This window comes from Anas acuta, chromosome 22 (assembly GCF_963932015.1).
Source record: "Anas acuta chromosome 22, bAnaAcu1.1, whole genome shotgun sequence".
Taxonomy (NCBI): domain Eukaryota; kingdom Metazoa; phylum Chordata; class Aves; order Anseriformes; family Anatidae; genus Anas; species Anas acuta.
The window spans coordinates 4,851,445-4,873,320 of record NC_089000.1 but is presented as its reverse complement, the minus strand read 5'-3'; the positions used below and the strand labels follow the sequence as shown (position 1 = coordinate 4,873,320).

At 49.3% G+C, this 21,876-nt stretch overlaps 1 protein-coding gene across 7 annotated transcripts in view; it reads right to left on the bottom strand.

Annotated features, from left to right (window-relative positions):
* The window catches only part of DVL1 (dishevelled segment polarity protein 1), an 88,065-nt gene extending 66,752 nt beyond the window's left edge, over positions 1 to 21,313 (bottom strand). For 6 of the 7 annotated variants that reach the window (XM_068658315.1, XM_068658316.1, XM_068658317.1 and 3 more), the window contains exon 1: positions 20,723 to 21,037. In XM_068658315.1, the coding sequence (XP_068514416.1) occupies positions 20,723 to 20,892 (170 nt within the window). In that variant the 5' untranslated portion in view covers positions 20,893 to 21,037. Of the gene's footprint in view, positions 1 to 20,722 lie in introns of all 7 variants that reach the window. The other variant, XM_068658319.1, reaches the window with a different exon arrangement.
* Positions 21,314 to 21,876: the final 563 nt, after the last annotated feature.

Here is a 21,876-nt window from a genome sequence, read left to right as displayed (position 1 = left end):
CCCATGGCCTGTCAAAGGGCAATAAGCAGCCTGTGGAGGTGTAAGCCCTTCCCCAGGACCCCAGAAGCCCACCAAGCACCAGCCCCGTTATTCCTATTCCAAATATTGATCACCAACAAAACCCGAGCCCCTGAGAGCCCTCCACAATGGCCAGATGCCCCCGCACGAGCAGTCCATGTTCAAAGGCCTTCCCACCCCGGTGTATTTGTAACCTTACAAATCTATTGCCTGTCCTAAAGAGAAAAAAAATCTCTACATAAATGCACAGAAACACGGTGCTTTGGTCTCAGCACCACCCCATGGGTGTTACTTGGCAACGTGTCCTCCTGCCTTCAGAGTCAGAACAACTTCCAGCCCTTCAGAAGAAGAAAAAACCAAGTTAAGCACAGCCTCAGAAAGCAAAGCTTTCTTCCTGATCAGCGACAAGGAAAGAGTCGGTGCCTACTGCTCGGAGTAACCACGGGACGTGCTGGCAGCTGCAGAGCTCTCGGTCCAGCTCTTCAATTCATTTTCACCCCAGGTGCCACCGAGTGGTGACAGAGAGGTGCCAGCTGCCACAGCACAAGGCAGGAAACCCACAACATCCAGGAGAGCAGCCGGGGTACGAATCAGCTCTTACTCAGCTGTGACATGCTCCTTTTGTGCTCTGGTGGAAGCAGCTCATTACAATAAGAAAGCTGGGTTAAAAAACAAAACACAAAACCATCCACAAGCGCTCATCAATACGGCACAGAAATATTCCTCACAGGCAGCTTACGATAATTGCTCCCAAGGAAACGAATGCCAAGCTGCTCACACCAGGAACAACCCCGGTGTCCACACGAGGCTGTGGCACTCCCAGGCTCCAGATATTCGGGACAGACAGCAGCCGGCCACGGGTTTTGCTGGGTACGGTCCCTCTGCGGGAAGCTCAAACGCTCGGTGCCGATAGCATCTCTCTCCCCCGGGGTTATTTGTCTAGACGTGTTTTAATTAAATGGCATAATTCGGGTCACTGATGTGGTGAAAAGCATTTTGTTTATTTTAATCAGGTCCCCAGGTCTGCACTGCTGCAGCTTCCCGAGGTGTCACGGCCCTGGCAGCTCAGCGGCAGGCTTCGGGCAGCTCCACGGGCTCAGGGTGTCTGTGGAGGAAGCATTTTGGAAACCCCAGCACCAGACCACGCCGCCCGTGTCCTCACCTGTGGGGAATAAGGAACGGGCTCCTTCCCTTCTGGATGGCTGGGGCCGAGCTCTGCCCCTCCAGCTTGCACCCCCAGCCTGGCTTCAGAGAACCCACAGGTTTGGGGAAGGACTGCAAAGAGACCTGCAGCTTGGCACAAAACCCAGCACGTGCCCTCACGGGATGGCAACAGCTCCTCAAGGGTTTTCACCAGGATAAACCAAAACCTTTTTAACCCCATAGCCACCTTCGGGAGGCGTTTCAGCGCCAGATAAAAGGAGCTTGGATTTTACCCATCATGGGGGGACACCTGAGCCTCCTCCACCCGCAGAAGGGAGGGCCAGCAAACTGCAAGGCTTCCCCTCCGAGCCTGCCCAAGTACATTTGACTTCTAAATGAGCCCTTGGAGCTTTGAACGCAGAATCCAACAGAAGCTCTGTCTTAATTCACCGGTAAATAAAGCTCGGAGAATTAGCGTGGAAGAAAGGGGGGAAACACAGGGCCCTATTGTTTTTTTTTTATTGTTATTTATTTTTTAAGCAGCATTTGAAGCCCTCTGAAAGGGAAAGGAGACTCTCATTAGCCTGGCACCATACAGGATGAGATAAAGTCTTCTGCAGGGAAAACTCTCATCTGAAGCAGGAGATGAAAGGCTCGCAGAAGGCAGGAGGAGGCAGAGCAGGGCTGCCAACCACCACGGGGGCTTTGCAGGGCCAGGAAATCACCAGCAGCTCTCTGACGAGGCAATGAGCGTGGAATTTCACCAGGAACTAAGAAAAAGAACACATAAAAACGCACGAGATATCCATCCATAGGAAATTCACCTTCGCAGTCCGTAAGGAGAAGGCCCTCTTGCCTTTATGGTCTTCGTTTTAGAAGCATCACCAAGAAGACTGCCAGGGAAGCGCATTTGGCCGCTCCGTTGCCTTCTGGCTTCAGTGGTTGATTTGTCCAGCCCGGAGGACAGGCACCCGTACAGCCCAACAGCCACAAAGCACGACCACGAGACTTCTTCCAAATCCTATCAGAGAGGCACAGGCTGCCTGCTGCAGGGTGTTCAAACCAAGGAGAGGAGCCCAAATTCACAGCGCAAGCACCGAAAATCCCCCACGGCAGCTGAGCACGATCCCTAAATCGAAGCAGTTTTCCACAAAATGTTGAGTTTTGTCTCAACGCCAACCAACTCGATCACCCCGGGACAGGTAAGCTGCGAGGCTTGGTTTTGTTGCTGCTTTTGGCACAAACTGAGCAAAATGCAGGTAGGGTCACCAGAAAGCCCCAGGACCTTGCTACAAGAACAAATGAATCAAACTCTGCCTCGTCACCCGATGCAAATTCTGCTCACCGCTAGCCTGAACTTTACCTGCAGTCCAACAAAGGATTCATCATTTTGAGACCCAAAACTTGTCCTGCGTTCCCACACAACAATCCTCGACCCAGGGGCTTTGCCAGGGCTGCCTGCACCTACTGGCAGCCCCCCCGGCCTTCCAGGTGCTTTGGGCACTGCAGTTTTCTGCTCCAGCTCCAGCCCCTGCCGAGCCGGTGTCCTCCAACAGCACGCCACCGAAAGCCTCTGCTTTATTTTGCAGGCAGATTTAATTAGCCCTGGGAGCCAGTCACCGCAGAGTCATTCACGTAATTTGTCAAAACTCATCGTTGCGCCTATAAATATCTTTAGGCTGGCAATTCCGTCTGAATACAATAAAAATTCAATTAATTGGGCAGAGCTTTACATAAGCCAGTATAGCTGGAACGTCTTAATACCCTTCCTCTCTGCACAGCGTGCTCCTTTTGCTCTCAGAGGATACCAAAAGCCGTGGCCCACAGTCGCAGCACCTTCATGGCATCCTAAAAGCCACCGGGGGAAGAGGAGAAAGGAGCAACAAGAGCCACGAGCTTCTGATAACTGTTAAGAAGGAAGAAAAGGTCTCATTTTGCTTAATTCGAGGCAACGCCTCTTATTGGAATGGGAGTGATGGACCCAGGGTGGTCACAAACAATTGAGCCAGAAGCAGTCGCTGGAAGCAACCTTTAATTAGTCTGCCAGGCTGGGCTAGGTAATTACGCCATGAATTTGTTCTTGGAGCCAGTCTATTCCAGGCCGTGGCCCCAGACCTGGGCACCATCCCTGTAATTTCCTATTACTTCTTTTATTTTAGTTAAAGACAAAAAGCAGGAGTTTGGCTTTAAAAGCGGAGGTGTTCCTCCCTCATGGATTTCTCCCCTTTCTGACAATTTGATGTCTTGTGTGTGCGAGGGGAGGATGTTCTGTTTAGTGCATCAGGATTTAGCCGATTATGAAAATCTTTCTACTCCAGCGAGCTGAATCTTTACCCACCGGGTGAAATACCTGCAGTGTTTACTCCCTCTGACCGCTCCACTCCATGCTCACACCTATCCCATCAGTGTCACCACGCTAATTACGGCAGTCTGAGAAAGCTCCCAGTAAATAGGGGCCAATTAACCAGCAGGCAGAGGGAACAGGTTCTCCCTGACACTTCCCTTTCCCCCTGGCTGCCAGCAGAGGGGCCGATGCCGAGCCGAAAGCGGGGATGGACCAACCCTGCTGCAAGACATGCGTGCTGCTGAGGCCTCTGCACGAAGCACGGGCTGCAGAACCTGCAACCAAGGGGTTCTTCGAAGGAAAGCTGGCATTGTACAGTAGGATATATAAAAAAAAAACTGACCTGGGAAAACTCTGCAGCAGGTAAAATTTAAGCCTAGTACCCAGGAGACGAGATGTCCGTTCGCAGTCCTGCCAACAAGCTCCTGGTGAACTTGAGAAAATCCCTTCCATGTGCCAACCTCTGGTGATGCCCGTCCTTGCTCCTTTCTTTTTGACCAGCTGCAGTGGAAGCTCTCCAGAGCAAGGACAATGTTCCTGCTAGGAGCTGACATCGTGCCCCATGAGACGTGCTGCCCACCTGGGGCAGGTCTTGCTGCCTTTTTTCAAGCACAAAGAGCCAAGTGCAATTCCTGCGGCAACTCGCCGGACAAGGAGAAGCCAAACCAGCCAAAGGTGTTCCCAAAAAAGCTGTTCCCATCGAGGAGATGTCTCCTAATTCCCAGTCCCTACCCCGCAGAACCCAGGAGCCCCTCCTGCCTCGAGGAAAATCCCGGTTCCTCCTGCACCGCCTGCTTTGAGTCGCACAAACCAAAGTCAGCCTGGCACTAAAAATGCAAAGCTGCCCCGCAGCAAAGGATAATTCGCAGCAGCATTATCTTCAATTCGCTGGCTTACTGATAATTTGGGCTGAATGGCGGGGGGGGGAGCGTTAGCAAAGACAAAAATAAGCAGATGACAAATTTGCTTATTAACCGCATTGAACAAGAGATGTATGAAAAAAAAAAACCCACAACGTATGGAGGGAGGGGGGATGAAGAGCGGGATGTGAAAGAAGCAGGCGCTGCAGCAGCATGGCTAATGTCAACCATGAAATGCAACCCCTGCTGGGACGGTTTGAAAGACAGAAGAGGCAGGCTTTTTAGCATTAACTGTTTGATTGCTCCGCTTTGGATGCATTTATCTGGTATCACACGAGGACCAGGACTTCCATTCACCCTGCGGATCATTCTCACAAGCTCCAGACTTGGACGAGCACCGAGGACAACAAATAAATTCACTCTGCTCTGGAAACTACTCTGTTGACTCCAAGTTGATCAAGAGATACCGGGAAACAAATAATATACCCGAGAGCCCTTAACAATGCTCCAGCTAGGCACTTACACAAGCTTTCAGGCCATTATTTGGTTTACCTTTATTCCAAATACTCCACGCTCTGCGGCAGGCACGTTCTGTCCCATTTCGGGATTAGTTTCTAGTCCCACTAAAGCCAGCGAGGATTTTTGCATAGGCTGAAACAAGGAACTCGTCGAGCACGTCTGCAAGCGCTGCACTTGCCCAACAACCTGCAATGACAACTCGTCCCCGTGACATCAGAAATCCAGCCTCTCCCTCGGCTCCACCAGCTTCGCACCCCCGGTTAGAAACTGGTTGGTACTGGTGTTCTCTGCGACCCCCGCGTGCTGCCATCGTTTCGTTTTGTTCCACTTCCTGCTCATTTCTTCAGGTTTTTCAGAGAATTGTTAAGGTTGGAAACGACCTCCACGATCTTCACTTTGGGTCTAGAGCTGAAACAGGCCATGAGCTACAAAAGTAGAAATAAACATTTAAAGGGCAGCCCCCAAAAGCCTCGCAAACCCACTCTTTCAGTAGCTCCATTCTTTCTGCATTGGCAGATTATTTCTGTTTATATAATGTTAGGAATTCCATCGCAGCGGTACATTCAGTGGGATTAGTGCCCAGGTAGAAGTGGAACGATCCCCAAAGAAGATCCTGGGGAAGAGCTGCTGTTGCAACGCCTGCCAGAAAGCCATGGGCGGGGATGGGAGAAAGAGGCTCTGCCTCTCAGCAGAGCAGAAGGGAAGAAATCGGATCAGATATTGGGGTTTGCCCCGCTGTGCTTCCCCACGTGCACGCTCCTGGGGTTTGTTACTTCGCAGCAAGCCGGAGTTCACCGCGATTCAGAAGCTCTCGCGAATGGGAACTGAAACCCAAAAGATAAAACCTGGTGTTTACGAGATTCCTAGGCATGTAATTTCACCATGCCTACAGTCTCCTCCAAAGGCACAACTCATGTACATAAATTAAGCCGGGCACAAGTTTAACTGGTTGTAATATCAGGGGCTAGATCACTTACTCAAGGTCACATTCAGAGTAGCTGGAAGAGATAAAAATGGAAATGGGACCTCAAATCCCAAACCAATGCCTTAACCGTGTGGCCGTTCTTTTCCTCACACGGCAAAGAGAAGAAGTCATTTTCAAGACCACAGGTTTCAAGCGGGATTTAAATAACAAAACTCTTACTTTGAGACCATTTTCAGATCTGCCTGTTCCTTTCCAACGTTTTGCAATGAATGTTTGGTTTTAGAAGCTGTTACACACAAGCTGTTGTCTCAGTTCCCCACAGTAAGACAGTCAGCAGCCAACGACAGGATTTGTGCACTCACTCGCTGAGGATTTCCCAAATGCACCTACTTCTACACCTCAGAACTCAGCACTGCAGAGGCAGGATAAATATACGTATATATATAAATAAATATATATATTGCTGAATGACTTCTAGAGGATGCTTCTTCCAAAATCTGAGATATCCTAAAAAAGTGGCATTATGCAAACCTAGCAGCTCTCCAGAACAGTGCATGGAGCCCCGCAGCACACGGATTTATGGAAATTAAGATTTAGTTACAGGGCTGCACAGCTCCTAGGTCCTCAGCAGGCAGAAAAGTTGGGGCTCTCTGCTACGAGCAGCTCGAGCCCCTGACTGACACCCGGAGATTGGCACAGTTTGTCCCAACACCGCCTGCTCTGTGCAGGAGCAGCACGTCTTCTTTGTCTCCTCCTTTCCTAATCATCTGGATAATTGCTACTGAAATGAACAGGAAATATTTCAAGGGACACGTGGAATCAAAATATTTTTCTTGGTGCCACCGAGCTTTCCGTACAGCCGCGAGGTTTCGTTGTAAGCAAGTTCTGATCGACGTGGTTACCAGCACCATTTCCATTTTCTGTTTCTAATCAACCTGGCAACTGATTAGTGATCATTAGCGCCCCTTTGCAGGCATCCCAATAATTAATGTCATATCTTAGGCACCTCCTTATGGTCACACCATGCTAATTTGTAGTTCTGTGGGTGAGGACTGCCCTCGGACACTTGTTAGGATGGATGCTGACTTTATTTTGCTGTCGTGGGGGAACGCTGTCATTGCAGCAAGGTATCTAACAGCAACCTCTGCCTTCGTTGGGAAGAACATTCCCTCGAGTTCAAACAAAACATAATCAGCAACCAAGCAGACGTAGCTTGGATGCCAGAACTGGCAATCAGGAAGAGAAAAAGCAAAGTGGGAGAGGAAGGGGAAAGAAATGTCACTTCTCCCCCCCGTGCGCACATGAAAGAGGTTTGATTAGATTAGCTGCACTGTGCATTTGCTAATTGCCTCTCCGTGTAAGATTAGCTGTAGCCAAATTTTGTTATCCTAGGTAATCACGAGGCGATGCGCACAATGACGAGTTACCCCGGGTCTTCGTAGGCCACTCACACCAAACAGCAAACACAAACACCCAGAAAAATCCTCAGAAAATCCCCCTTGCAGGAAGCCAAGGTGCAGACTTCTGCAGGAAGACCCAAAATTGCACTCTTTGGGATCACAGAATTGTATCAGCAAGACCATGAGGACAAGAGGGAATGGCCTCATGAAGATCTCATGGATCCCAGACGTCTACTTACCCCTTAATTCCCTAGACCAGCTTGGGAAAGGAGCTTTCCCTTCGAGCATTTTCTTAATGATACTCCCCAGCAGTCAGCAAGGAAGTGGATTTAATGGCAGCCGCAGAGCAGCTCTGCAAAACTTTCCCTCTGACCTGATTCACTGCAGTGGGACATGCTCAGACCTAGGTCTATGTCTACCCCAAGCAGGCCAGTGACACTTTTCTAGTCCAGCATCCTTTTTTTTCCCTTAATTTCCATGCAAAGATATTAACAGCTCCCAAGCAGGAAGCATTTACCCCGATTCCAACCTCAGCTATTTGGTTAAACCCAAAGTTCAGTGACATCCCCAATATTACCTCCTCCTGGAGGCCAGCTCCAGCTGCAGCACCCCGTGTGTGCCACAGATCAGGCGGCGTGCCCTCAGGACAGCAGAGACAGAGCACATTTTTGCAACAGACAACAAGACGAGGTGACAGCTGGACTCTTCTCACCTCTCAAGCAAAATTTTCCATCTCTAAATTGGTGCCGAAACGCATTAACCTCATCAAATAAACATATAGTGTAGGACAGAGAGATTACACTGTAAATCCCAGGAGACACAGAGAGGCAGGCATGAAGGGAGACAACGCCGTGAGCTCGCCAAGCCTGCACAGAAAGATGTGTGTGCACACAACTCCTCCCAGACAAAATCAGCATGGATGCACCGGGACAGAGCTGAATTAAAACTGATTTGTCCACTGGAAGGGGCAAAGGAAATCCGACACGTAGCAAGGCTGAAGGGGAAGGGGTTCTCCTCTTCCCTCAGGTGTTTCGCCCCAGCAGCTGAAGTGCTGCCTCCCTCCCTCCCCGGCCTCGGTGGCACATTGAAACCCTAGTGGAATTTCCTCCCCAAAGCTTTGCACAATGCTTCGTCTCACCAAGGCCGCAGGAACAACCGAAAGCCGTCATTATTCCCTCAAGCAAACCCCATCCCAGTGACTTCCATTGAACGTGGAGATAAGCCACAACGCCACCACGGGCAAATATTTAGGTCATTCCTTCCTCCAGCGCTGTAAATTCCTCTGTATTTGCTCAGCAGCTTGTCTCAGCTGATTACAGTCCCAGCAGAAATTGGAGGACGAGCCTCCAGTACTCGGTGCTGAGCCCTGGGACCCTAGAGCAGCATCAGCAAAATCACCGGGGCACATCCTCCCCTTGCCCAACGTGCTCATTAAACCATGAGCTAGCGCTTAATTAATCTAGAAAATGCCATTCTAGCGGCAGGCCAAGCCAGACATTTGGATTTTTTCTTTCCCTTCTCTAAAAAGCAAGCAGTAACCAGATGGGAAAAGCACAGCCCCTACATATATACCTATATATATTGAAGCCTGTACATCGCATGCATGCTTAAAATCTTCTCTTGGCTCAAAAACTGAGCAGAGTTGAAGGACAGAGGAAGACCAGCGACCTGCATGCCCACACCATACCCCCCTGACTCCACCTCACAACGATATTCCTGAGGCTCATTCAGCATTTTTCAGCTCAGAGAGAGTTTCAGCCCCAGGGGTAACTCCCACCTTGAGGTTATTATCATAGAACAAGAAAAAATTAATATCTAAAAGGGTCTTCTCGGGAGCTACCCGGATGCAGCCGTTGAATTCACCAATTTTCTGGAGAGCAGACTCGGCCTCTTCGTGTTTTTCTCCAGGAGGTTCCTCCATCTGCCAATTTTTGGAGGGTGTGTAAGGAGAGGCATTTTTGTGCTCGTGTACTCTCAAAGTAAAAGGGGGCCAGAAAACAGTGGGAGCTGCCATGAACTCAGAGAGGAAAAAAAAAAAAAAAAAAACATGTTACTACCACCAGATGCTCCTTCCTTGAGAATCCCTCCCAGGAATTTGTCTTTAACATGGTTAAGGTAACACGCAGAGGTAAAGCTTTGGGTTTACAAGCACTCCGCCACGGCATGCTTTAAAAGCAGGCTTCCTCAGCTCTGTTTTTTTAACAGGGTCACTGAAAAAGGCCCAGATACGGTTTGAGAAGTGAAGATGAGGCTGAGCGTTGTTCTACTGGGAAGGGACATTTTTACACCTCCAAATATTTTATTATCACGCTCTTCAGCAGGTATTTTGATTCAATTACCATTCGGCTTCTGATTGCTCTAATAGCTTTGTGAGCTGAACAAACAGCGCAGACGAATTTGAAAGCACCACTGCCTGCATTCGCTGCTAAACCTGTGAACAAAAGGAAAAGGAGGCACAGAAGCTGGCCTGAAACTCTCGAATAAGCAAGCAAGACTGCATTTCTGAACATTAATGGTGAGCTGCTGGGGACTGCTTCTCCTCTGACTTCCCGGGAAGCAGCCAGACCTACCCTGAATGGTTATGAAAAAAACAACACGCTCTGCTGGGACAGGAAAAACAGACAAGTTGAATCATCTGCCCAGATTCAGCACCCCAGCCAAGTGAATAAAAGCAAACAGAGATTAAGCAAACAGTAAAACTGATATTAGAGATTGTCAAGAAAACTTTCCTCCCCCTTTTCATTTTCCTCATCCACCTACTCAGTGTATCTGCTCCGAAAACACTTCTTTGGAACTGGGGTCACACAGACTGCAACCTTGCAAAATGCTTCACAAACGGCTGTGCTTAAACCAAATCTAAATATGTTTTTCTCATTAGCTACACGGAGAGGGATTTCAAAACGCTGCCTACCAAGGGCCGCAGTGCTCTGACATTTACTCAAGACTACCAGAGCAGAGGATTCACTTACAGACGAATCCCTTCTCACCAGGCTATCTTAATTACTTACCCCAGTGGTATCCTGTAATATCACAATTAGAGCACATAAAGCAGGCATTTAGCAAAAGGTGAGGCTGTTTTCTTCATAAATAACGTAGCCAAAGAAAAGATGGGACCCTGGATATTGTAACTGTCCAATGAACTGCATGAGGAAAGATCTCTGCTGGGTACAATATAGGAGCTTACAGACTTCAGCTTTAGGAAACCACAGGGGAAAAAAAGCAAAAAAAATGCAAAAAAAGAAACTGTGAGGCATAAGAAAGCTTAAAAAAAATAATATTATAGGACCAAGCAATATTAACGTGTTTCAACTCTGTGCCATGTCCTGTTTCACCAGAGGCCATTCACCTCACCTCCGTTATTCAGCACAGCCAAGCCACCCAAAACATTCACACAAAGGATGGGAACAGCCCCACACGCTCCGCATACAACAGGCTGAGCCCTGGCAGGAGCAGGGCAAAGCTAGATTTCAAGGAACAACGGGCAAATTAAGTCTATCTGCAGCCATCAGCTGCTGAAAGGACGCTATCGCTGTTTGTGCCTTCTCAGGTTCTCCTTGGGTGTTTCAGCGCGTGGTGCTCAGCGTTGCTCTGCTTTGGACAGATGTCAAAGCAAAAGAATCCCTCCAAGCTTACTCGCTGGCCTCAGGATCACCTGCTGCAGAAAGAACAAAGCTGGCTTTACCTCCAGCACGAGCAAAAGAGGTGCTCAACTCACTCAAATCTCGGTCGAGCCATCTCCACTCTCCCACTAAGACAGAAAATGGGGATGAAGCTCTTCTAGATCCTGACTTCACTCAGGAAGTTTCATACTCGCCACGTAGCTTCCTCTCTGACTTTCTTCCCAAATAGACCCCAGAAATCTCAGCAGAATAACCTGTGTGCAGGGCTGCATCGGGCGAGCCAGCACCGTCATTTTGGGTTCTCTTCCAGTGACGTGGGGCACGTTAAGGGTAGGAGCCTGCTAGGAAAGGGGCTCAGGGCTTAATGGCTTTAAGATATTTGATCTGAATTGCTTTTCTACAGGACTGGACACCAACACCTCTTATGCTGCTCAGGGTCTCAAGGATAAAGCTGGTCCTTTGCAGCTTAGCACAAACACAGAGAGGAAGCACCCACCTCTGTGCTGCACAAGTTTTAAGTAAATTTAGACCAAAAAAGCTTGCCGTGTCGCAAACTGAGAAAAGTCATTTCCCACAAAAAGAGATGCTTCCTTTGGAATACAAGCTTCAACCTTCCTTGTTTCAAAGACAGGTGACCAGGTTGTAACACAGCTCATTGCTGAAATCAAAAATAATCGTCCCACACAGGTTAAAATTGCACCAAGTAGCATTAAAGGCAGTGCAATGGGGAGACTGCAAAATGCTGGGAGTTACCTGAGCTCCAGCATGTTCTCAAGGCAAATATCAGCAGAATGGGTACTCCTGATGGATACTCTTTCTCCATGTTTATTTGCAATGAAAGAATTACAGTAAAACAGAGAGAATGTGAGAATTAGCCAGAACTTAAGGGGTAAAAAAAAAATCATCATTTGGAAGAATTTAAATTGAGATTAAGGTTGAAAATCTATTGTTGATCATATCAAGCACAACAACAACGTGGCTAATGAGCCAAATGCCCCAACCACTGTGGAAAATAAAGGGAAAGGAAGTAATTTTAATTATCAGGACTTCTAAATTGAAACAACCATTGTGATTGCTAAGGGAGAATTCTAGCAGTGAGGCCATGCATGGAAAAATCACAACCCATGGTTCACAAACACCCCCTGGACAACCGTCCCACCCAGCACAAGAGTTGAAATCAATGGTTGGGGCTCCGGACTGATCCTCTGGAGGTACTAATCAGAAGGATAATTGCCCAGGTTGCACAGAGGCACGGCAACACCTCTCAGCCTGCACTTCAAGCGCCATCTCACATGCAAGCAGGCACGAGGCTATTTTCCGAAACGCCAGACATGTGCTTGAAGGCAGGCAGAATTCAAGGGGAAGGAGCCTGCTGGACTCAGCTTAACTCTGCCATGGAAATCTTTACAGGTTTTAATGCTGCGTGTAAATTAATTCCTTAATTCTAAATTTTCATCTATTTCGTTGGTATTTATGGTTGATTCCTAAGAGCTGGATGTGGATCTCCTCCTGGTGCCTAGCTGCCTGCTCACTCTCCTGTGCCAGCCTAGAACAGTGATAATCTTTCAAAAAACATTATTATTAGCAAATCCCATTAATTCAAGCCACTTTGCAGACCAATTTTCATTGCAAGATCGTAGATACGTTGCTGAACTTGCATCCTATCGAGATGGTTAATGCTCCCAGCAGCCGGGCAGGCTGGCTGTATGCTGAAGCCTGAGCACTGGAAGAAAAAAAAAGGGAAAAAAAAAACAACTGTGCACACAGTATGGGGAGGGGTTCATTAAATGAACAGTAGCAAACTTGTTTTTCTAACTTGTCCCACTGCAGATCACCAGCCACAGGAAGCAGACCAAACCTGATGTATCCCTTTAGCGTGTTTTCACAGCGTTAGCTTTTAATAAATAGAACATGCTCCACCCTCGGAGCAGAGCAGTCCTCAGGTTCCAGCAGAAAAAGTGGTTGTTTTAAGTATTTAGATTACATTACAGTAGGGACTTGAAAATAAGCAGCGACTTGTACTGTAGCCAGCTATCAGAATCAGCCTGGCAAAATGCGTGTGAGGTAACCGAGCGTGGTTACAACGCCGGGGCTTTGGGGGCTGTGAGCCTGCTGTCCCTGGATGTCTTTCTGTTATTTGCACTCCAATAATGCTTTCTGATGGCAGCAAACAGGGCAGCACCGCAGCACCGGCTGCTGCAGAAATACACGCAGCAAGAAGCACGGCCTCTTTGTGAACAAAAAGCTCGATAAATTTCAGCAGAGAGAAAAAAAGGGGAAAAGCTCGGAGAATGAAGCCTGTTCTCATCAGGCAAGCGGCGAGCGCAGGCCCCGGTTCAGGGCTGCCCTTCGGCACCTCCCAGCACTCTGCTGAGCCCAAGCCTACAGCTGTGGCTCGGTGCAATCCTTTTTCTATTTCCCAATTTCAGGTCAGTGCTACCCATTTTCTTCCCCCAGTAGCAGTGCTCTGCAGCTTTCTGCAGCTCCTGAAAAATCCCAGCATCTTCTGAATAAAACCTCTCCACCTGTTTATTTTTTTTGGGGGGAAAACCTTCATCAAAAAGGTTTGTTCTCCTCCCGCTGCACTCATTGCAAGCTTCTCGTTCACGCCAGCATTGCTCGCGGGACAGAATAATTCAGGAAACTGGTGAAGATTCAGCGACACGCTAAGGTTTGGTGACTCCAGCAGGCTCAGTGCCAGGCAGAGCTGCCACCTACCTCGCCACACAGCCTCGGCACGAAAGCAGCAGCAGGAGAGGAGGTCCCAAAGCTGGGCCCCGGGCCCTAACGTGCCTTGCGTTCAGCTCCGGGTCAGCCGTGCCCCTTTCCATCACACGGAGCAGCTGTCCGAGCGTGACCTTAAGGCAACTCTGCCTATTATGCAATCCTTCCCTCCTAGCCTACAGACCAGCAAACGTGGCCAAAAAGGGCACAGTGGAAAAAAAAAAAAAAACCTCTTTCAAAGGATCCCATTTGTTGCTCCATCTGTTCAAACACACTCACCATCCAAAAGATATTTTCAGTAAATATGCCATGGGCATTTGCAGACCCGTGTATGGCACGTTACGTGACAGTGGAAGCCCCGATCCTTTTTAACCTCGTGTCCCAGTAAACTGCTGCCTTTTTTTCAGGCTAACTGCACCTCAGATGCCTCCGAACATCTAGGAGCTGACAAAGCCATGAGATAAGGGATGGGGGAGGCTCAGAGGGTTAGTGCTGAAAGGACAGATCTTCAGGGAGCCCGGCTTTGTTGGTTCTCCCTTTGTGGAACTGCTTCCAAAGCTTGGATCATCTCATTTGCCTTGACATCCCTTGTCCAGCTCTTGGCCACATGCTCACCCTGTAGGTAGCAAGCCCTCTGCCACCGAGCTGCCAGAATCCTTCTCCTAACCCTCTATTTTTAGCCATTGCCCCCGCTGCACATTAGGCCACCAGCTCTGTATTTATTAATGCAAATGTGAAGCACTTGCCTTCGTTTTCTTCTGTTTTAAGGATGATCTCCTACCTGTAACCAACCTACAATACCATCCTGTCACCTCTACGGAGGCGGGCATCTGCTCGTGCTGCTCTTTAGTCTTGAGAGGATCTCCGTAAAAACACCAGCAAAAATACCTCTTTAAACTCTCTGCTGCAATACCTGTCAAAAAAAAATCCACAAAACCTACACCCTGACTCCTATATAGCAAGGCAGAGTCCATCCAAAAGGCAGAGTCCTACCTGCAAGCCACTTTTGCCCCGAGTGCTGCCCTGCCCCTGAAGGAGCACAAACAAACAGCCCCAAGGGTTGGGGTTTGCTAGCGTGGAGCCTACAACTGCTGCAGCATCTGATGGATGGAGACCAGGCAGAAATGCAGCTTCCACATTTTTGTCCAATGTTCTTTTGTTTGTGGGATTTTTACTGCTGCTTTCCTAAATTCCACGAGAGCAGAGTTCTGTGAATGTGCCATGTCAGGCAACTCTCTGTTTTCTAGGTGATGCACATCCCGTGTCCAAACAGCACTCTGAGCACTGTAAGCCTCATCTATAAATAGGCAACTCTTACCTCACTTCTCCCCACAAAAAATATGCTGAGAGGGGTGGGATTTTTAATTCCTTGTCTCTAAAAGCCTTCCCAGTGATTAAGCTGCTCTGGATCTCCATAACCAGACACATCTCCATCAGGACTCCTGCTTCTCAGCTTGGACTCCTTTAAGCGTAAGGGTAAAAACAGAGATTTTAATTCCAAACCTGAGCCAGATTCCTCCTGCTTCAAATCACAAGTGCCTGCTAATTTGCAATGCACCGAATTTTCAACTGAGTCCCAAGAAAAGCAATTTCTGTGCAAGAAACAGCTGCACCTAAAAGCACAGTTTAAAAGGAAGTTCTTTTGCTGATACCAAAGGAATGCCTAAAAAGCCACTCCTCAAAGTACTCCCTGAAGAAGTATCACGAACAGAGTATCAGCCCGCACAACGGAAAGAATGAGGGCTTGAACCTCACCCAGGAGGGTGGCAGAACAGACGTCCTCCTTTGGTATGGAGCTGTCCTGCCTTCAAGTCTCACGCCGGAGTCGTGGCACCCTGCATGGGTCACAGAATGAAATCTCAGAGCTAAAAAAACTGAATTACATTTCTGGGAACGCCTGGCTAACAGGCACTCAGAATCTTGTGTTTTTCGAGTTAATGACAGTGCCTTACAGCGCAATAAAGAAAAGCTCTGAAAATACTAAATATTTACGAGCAGACAGATAAGCTCGTCTATTATGGGCTGTGTCACACGGATTCATTATGAATCACTTGGATCCTACACAGTTTATGCAGCTGTCAGAGTTTCAGTCATGAGAGCCCAGGCGTCACAACCCATAGCCTTATTTTTAGCTGCGTTCATTATCTGTCATTTTTCAATCATCAAAGAATCAACCAAATTGCGTTATACATCACGGCAGGGACACGCAGCTGTAACCCTAGAAGCAGCAGTTTCAGCGGTAGGAAGTAACCCCCGCTCTCCTCCCCGGAGAGGAAAGAATCAGTCGCTGCAAGCAACGAGGGCAGCTGATGACACAGCTCCCTGTCAATACCCACCCAACACAAACAGCCCCTTCTCCCAATTTCAGTGTTGGCAGATCCTCCCGCGTTAGCGAGCCCGGTCCTGTAACGTCCCAGCTTAACTTCCCGGCGATGGGAATAAAAACAGAGCTACAAAGCACTTCCATGGGTTGAGTCCAAGCGGGAGCGGAGTTAAGCAGGCTGCATCCTACAGATGACATCATTCCTGCACAAAACAGAGGCCACGGGGAAGCCTGGGCTTGCAGAACACGGACAGGTCCAGCCCAGCAAGAGTCAGTGCAGAAATCGAACGAGATGGCACGGGAAGATGGTTTGCTGGCAAAGGGACGCTGCCAGGAAAATCGAGGTGAAAGTTGCACATTAGAGCTATTTCCTACCACTGCTGATAGTGAAATATTAACGCTGCAAGGCACGGTGGCAAATTAAAATGTAACTGAAGGCAGAAGGAAATTCACCACTCCTGCAGCTTTCCTCTCCGGCCCGTTGCAAGAAGGCGAGCTGAAGGCAGGCCGGGAACCCAGCGCAGGGACACGAGCACACAACGGCTCCACGCTCACAGCACAGCTTGGGAGGGCTCCGGGTACACCCCCAGCTCCGTCCGATGGCAGGCAGCTCTGTCCTTCAAGGCTGGAAACAATTCAACACATCCACTGGTTCTGAGCACCATTATTTATTGCATTATTTCAGGATCCAGGAAAGGCCGGGCCTTAATTACAACAACATGTGCAGCACTGCTGCGTCGGTTCCCGATTGCTGCCTTCTCAAGGAGGCTCCACTTCTCCAAGAAAACATTCTCTTTCCTAACACCAGAAGTGCTTTTCACTCCGTATTGGGCTTTTTGAGCCTCCCTGCCAAGCAGCAGCCCCCAAGCAGCAAGGCGAGGAACCAGGGAAGGGCACAACGCTGCATTTAAACCCCAAATGTTACCCTGGTCCACATCTAAACACCATTTACAGAACACACCGGGAAAAAAAAAGCTGCTTTGGAGGACGTTTGCAGGCACAGAAGGTAGAAATTAGATATACAATTCTCTTCTGGTTCGTGGCAACTGCAGCTGTAATTACCTATTTGCAACGAGAAGGAAGTCAGTTGGTAGACAAGATTATGAAAAAAAGCCCATATTTATTACTAATGCTTGCTGAGACAGCCAGGATTGATATTAGATTTCTTCTAATTCCCTGATTTTCTGCAGTAATTGTCACAGAGAAACAAAAGTTTGCTTGACAAGTGAAACAGGAACAGAAATCTGACTGACAGCTTGCAAGAGCCACCCTCCAGGGAGCTACTCCCAGAAAAACAAAATACGGAGGCTGGCAAGATGTGAGCTTAAAAAATGATCCTGTGGAGAGCATGGAGCAAGAGAGGCTGTGTGCATCAGAGGACATGCAGAGAAGGTCCTCACGCCAACACTGCCCCGGCTGCCAGGAGGCCAGAAGAAGGAGATGGTCCTTGCCAACAAATTGCACGCAGGGACGAACACTGAGCCGAAATGAGGTTGTTCCAATTCATATCATCACTTTTCTTCCTCAAGTTATACCACGTCCAGAATTGCTACCTAAAGCTTCAGTCTACGAAGACCTCTTCTGGCTCCTGCAATTATTCTCTGACGTGCCACCAAGCACACAGACGCTTCACAAAGCCATCAGCGTACAGTGGCCGCTGTACCTGCCCAGAAAACTTCCAGCCAAATTCACGTTCACCTCTGAATTCAGCTCAGAAAAAAACCTCCTACAAGACAGGGTTGTGTTGAAGTCCGTGTGATTTGTTTGGAAAATCACCGTGCCCTCTCCAAGCTGGATTGTGGCATAAACTGAAAGTCAATCGAAATATTTGTGAAGATGCCCTCGCAAGAGCCATGGGTATCAATCGCACCTTCAGTCTGAGCACAGAGAGGACATTTGTCATTGGAATTAGAGACAAACCTGTCACAAGATGATGCTTTATAACGCTGGAAAGGTAAAAAATGCCAGGAACACCCCGAACGCATCCAACAGCCGTGGACGGAGAACGAACTGCGATGTGGTTGTGCTGCTGTCAGCGCTGTGAAATAGTGCATCAGCTTTTTTATTAGAAATCCCATTTTATTGTGGCTCGTAGCTCAGCTGTAAAAGTTTTATTGGAAGCCAAAAGCTAGTCGGAGAAGCTTGTAAGTCAGTGAGGTTTACGCACAGGCCCCAGTCTTACAACCCACTCTGCCTAGACCTGGACCTCTGCTGCCAGAGAGCCACTGGTGAAGTTTGTGCTGAATTTTTGGAGGCCTTCAGCAAAAGGGTTTAAAAGACAAGCTTGGAATTTTCACCTCTGCAAGTCCCGCTCATGCAATACAGCTCTCATAAAAAATACAAATAATAATAAAATAAAACAGATGGCGACCACCTATCATCAGCAGTTGGAGGCCTTGGCTCTATCAGAAGATTAAAGCAAGAGAAAACAATCAAATAAATCGCGGAGCTCTGACAGCCAGAATAAATGACTGGGGAGAAAAAGCAGGGCTTTATTTACTTAGTGAACATTTTAAAGTGATATAAGGTCACGCACTGAGGCTAATTTTCTTTTGAAGCTTGTACTCCTATGGTGAGCCACGAAGCCCAGCACAAAGCTCGCAATTGGAAGTTATAAACGTTTGTATGTAGGCATTTCACAGGTAACATGCCAGGTGAGGTACACAAACAGCACCAGAGGTACGTTCCTATTAGGTAGGACTAAGGGTAAGGCAGAGCCATAACTCCCTTTAGCTCTGATTTCACCAGACATACCTATTTACAGCTTTTTATGACAAGGGAGACCTCCCATATATCACAGGCTGCAGTATCCCTTCCAGTGATCCCTTTTTTAAGGCCAGCAGTGATACAACTTCCAGTGCAAAAAAATGGTTTGGGTTACCAATTTCTTCCATCCTGCAGTTATTGCTACCCGTGCACCCTTGCCCAAAGCTTGTCCATTAGCACTTTTGAGAGGATGGACATAAAAATTAGGTGAGATCTATATGACCAGGCAAGCTCAACATCAATTTACAGAGCATCCACCAAGCTCCACCTACCCCATGGTTACTTGTTCACCTGCCAGCATCCTACGAGGTCTTCTCCAGAGCTTGCCTGTTCTCAGTCTAATGGTTACAAATTTCTGGTTGCTACCCAATCAGTCCACATTCGGTTCCACATCATCCAACTGCAGATCTGGACTGAGCACAGTCACCCTCCTCACAATCAGAAACTTGTTTGTGGAGTCATATTCGAGATTTCTGTTTAAATTAGAGAAGCAGAATTTACACATCCTAAACCTAATCACCCATTTGCAGCGCTTTATCTTCCACCATCTCCATTTCCACGACAAGGCACGGACAAATCATTTTTCCTTCAGGTTTGAGACTAAGAGAATCCATCGCGGGATTTACATTACAAACTCTGCTACCTGGTCAAAGATCGAGAACAGCCCAAAAGTCTTAGAGATGCCCCCAGCACATTCAGCACGCCTCAGCAGTTACGTTCTTGCTCGTACCAAGTGTCTGCAGCAGTGGGAACGAAGGCATACGCTGTCTCAACAAATCCATCATCCTTTATTGAGGCTGCACCACAAAAACGCGGAGCGAGAATTTCTAAGCCCGCTGTAGGGTATGTGTCCCTGTCACTTGAGGGTGAAGGAGAAAAATTTATGAATAGACATTTTCAAAGGCCTTATTTTGAAAACAAACAGTTTGTATGGTTGTTTCCCCAACTGTGTTTTCACAATCCCCAACGACAACAAGTCAACGCATGAACATTCCTACAGCAGCATGCCAATACTAACAAATTGCCACATCAGAAATCCGCGTCAACAAACAATATCCACATTCCATCGTGGGTAAAACACAACGGCAAGGCCCCAGGTCTCACGGATAAGGAGAAGTCGACATGGCGTGTGAGGGGACGCTCGGGATGACGATGGATTTGACCAAACGCGACGCTGGCACCTCAATGGCAGCGTTATTTTAGGGTCAGGTCCGTATTAGTATTCCACGGACCCGCTCTCTTCTCCTGGCAAGGCGTTTAAATACGTAAAAATTGTCTTGCCGGTGACAGATGTGAGTACAAAGAGAAGCAATTTACTACAAAGGGATTAATACATTTTTGAAAGTTACTGTCTGGCAAGCTGTCAAACGCCTCTTTATTGGTTTATTTCCTTACGACCGTAGATAAGCCTGGTGGCACGCAAACCCACGCTCGTGTGGGGACCATGGCGAGGCGAAGGAACCCCGGGACCCCCAAAAAAACCCCATCCCGAGGCCGGTCTCGGGGGGTCGGGGCTGTTTCTAGGGGGGCTCCGTCCCTCCATGAAGCCTCTCCTCAGCTCCTCACCGGGAGGCCGCGGGCCGGGCCCGGCTGGGTGGCACCTCTCGGGGAGAAGCCAGAACCTCGGTGGGGCTGAGGAAAGGCGAGGAGGAGGAGGAGGAAGATGAGGAGGAGGAGGAGAAGGAGGCGACCCTAGCACCGGGCCGGCCGGGCCGCCATGTTAGCGGCCCCCCCCCCCGGGGCCTAGCGCCGCAGTGCGCGGCATGGGGCGGCCGGGCCGGGCTGAGCCGAGCCGGGCTGAGCCGGGCCAGCCCCAACACAACTCCGGGCTCGGCTCCCACCCCCCCGGCCCCAAGCTGAAGCCCCGCAGAGGAGGAGCCCTCCCGAGCAGGTGCTCGCTCCCTCTCCCCCCCCTCCCCAACCCCGGGGGTTTAAAGCCCCGGCTGTCAGCGGCGAAAGGGGGGAAGAAAAGGGAGGAAAGGCGGAGTAGAAATCGCCTGTCGCGACATGCGACACACGTATACACCCCCCCCCCCCCCACACACACCCCAAACAGGCCTTCCCCTCGCTGCCCGCTCACCCGAAATCCTGGTCCATGGATTTGAAGAAGAATTTGTAGCTGTGCACCGGCCGGTTGCTGAGGACATTTTTAAAATCGGCCAAAGTGACTTTTTCCGGAGGGACGGGCAGCTTCACCAGATAAGGGGTTTCCTCTTCGTCTATGTGGTAGATTATTTTAGTCTCCGCCATGGGGAGAGGGACAGGAGGAGGAGGAGGAAGAGGAGGAGGAGGAGGAGGAGGAGGGCTGCGGGGAGCCGGCCGGGGGGGGCCCCGCCGCCTCTCGGCTCCTCTCAGCGCCTGCAGCCGGCGGACAGGAAGGGAGCTGCGAGCTCCGGGGCCGGGGTTTGGCTCCCTGCACTGCTCTCTAGCTGCCCGAGCCGGGAACGGCAGCCCTCGGCCGCCCGCCCCGCCGGCATCCTCCCCGCCGGCCGCCGCTCGCCGCGCCGGGCAAGCGAGGGCCGGGGGTGGCGGCGGGGGGCTGCGGGCAGGCCGCCTTCCTCCTCCTCTTCTTCTTCTTCTTTCTCTTCCTTCCTCCTCCTCTTCTTCTTCTTCCCCCTCTTCTCCTTCCTCCTCTTCTTCTTCCTCCTCCTTCTTCTCCTTCTCCTGCCCTCCAGCCGCCCGGCTCTCGCACGCCGCCCCCCGGCAGCTCGCCGCCCCCCTCAGCCCTCATATTATGTCCCTCAGCCCTCGCGGGGCTTTTTATTTATATTTTTTATCCCCCCCTCCTTTTATATATATATATATATTTATTTTTTTCCACGAATACAAACTGCCTACGTGCCGGTTTTGGGGGATTCTTGATGCTGGTGGGGATTTGTCAGAGTACGACACAGACACGACAGCCCCTGTGTAGGGCCTTTGGCCTCATAGAAGCACACGGTGGCCCTGTAAGTGTCCCCAAAGGACTATATAAACACCTCTTTCCATATTTTTTGCTTCTAGGAGTTAGTGAATGCTCTCCAGGTACATCCCCTAGCCAAGGTGGCCAGTACCATCACCCCCATGGCAGCGCGAAAGCTGAGGTACGTTACCACATACATTACCACACACATTACCACACATACATGCAGCACTAAAGCTTTGTCTTCTAACTCAGCACTCGTTACAAGATGCGATGGGCTTCTTTCCATTGCATTTGTGAGAGATGGGCAAGGTTTATACGGCTGACACTAC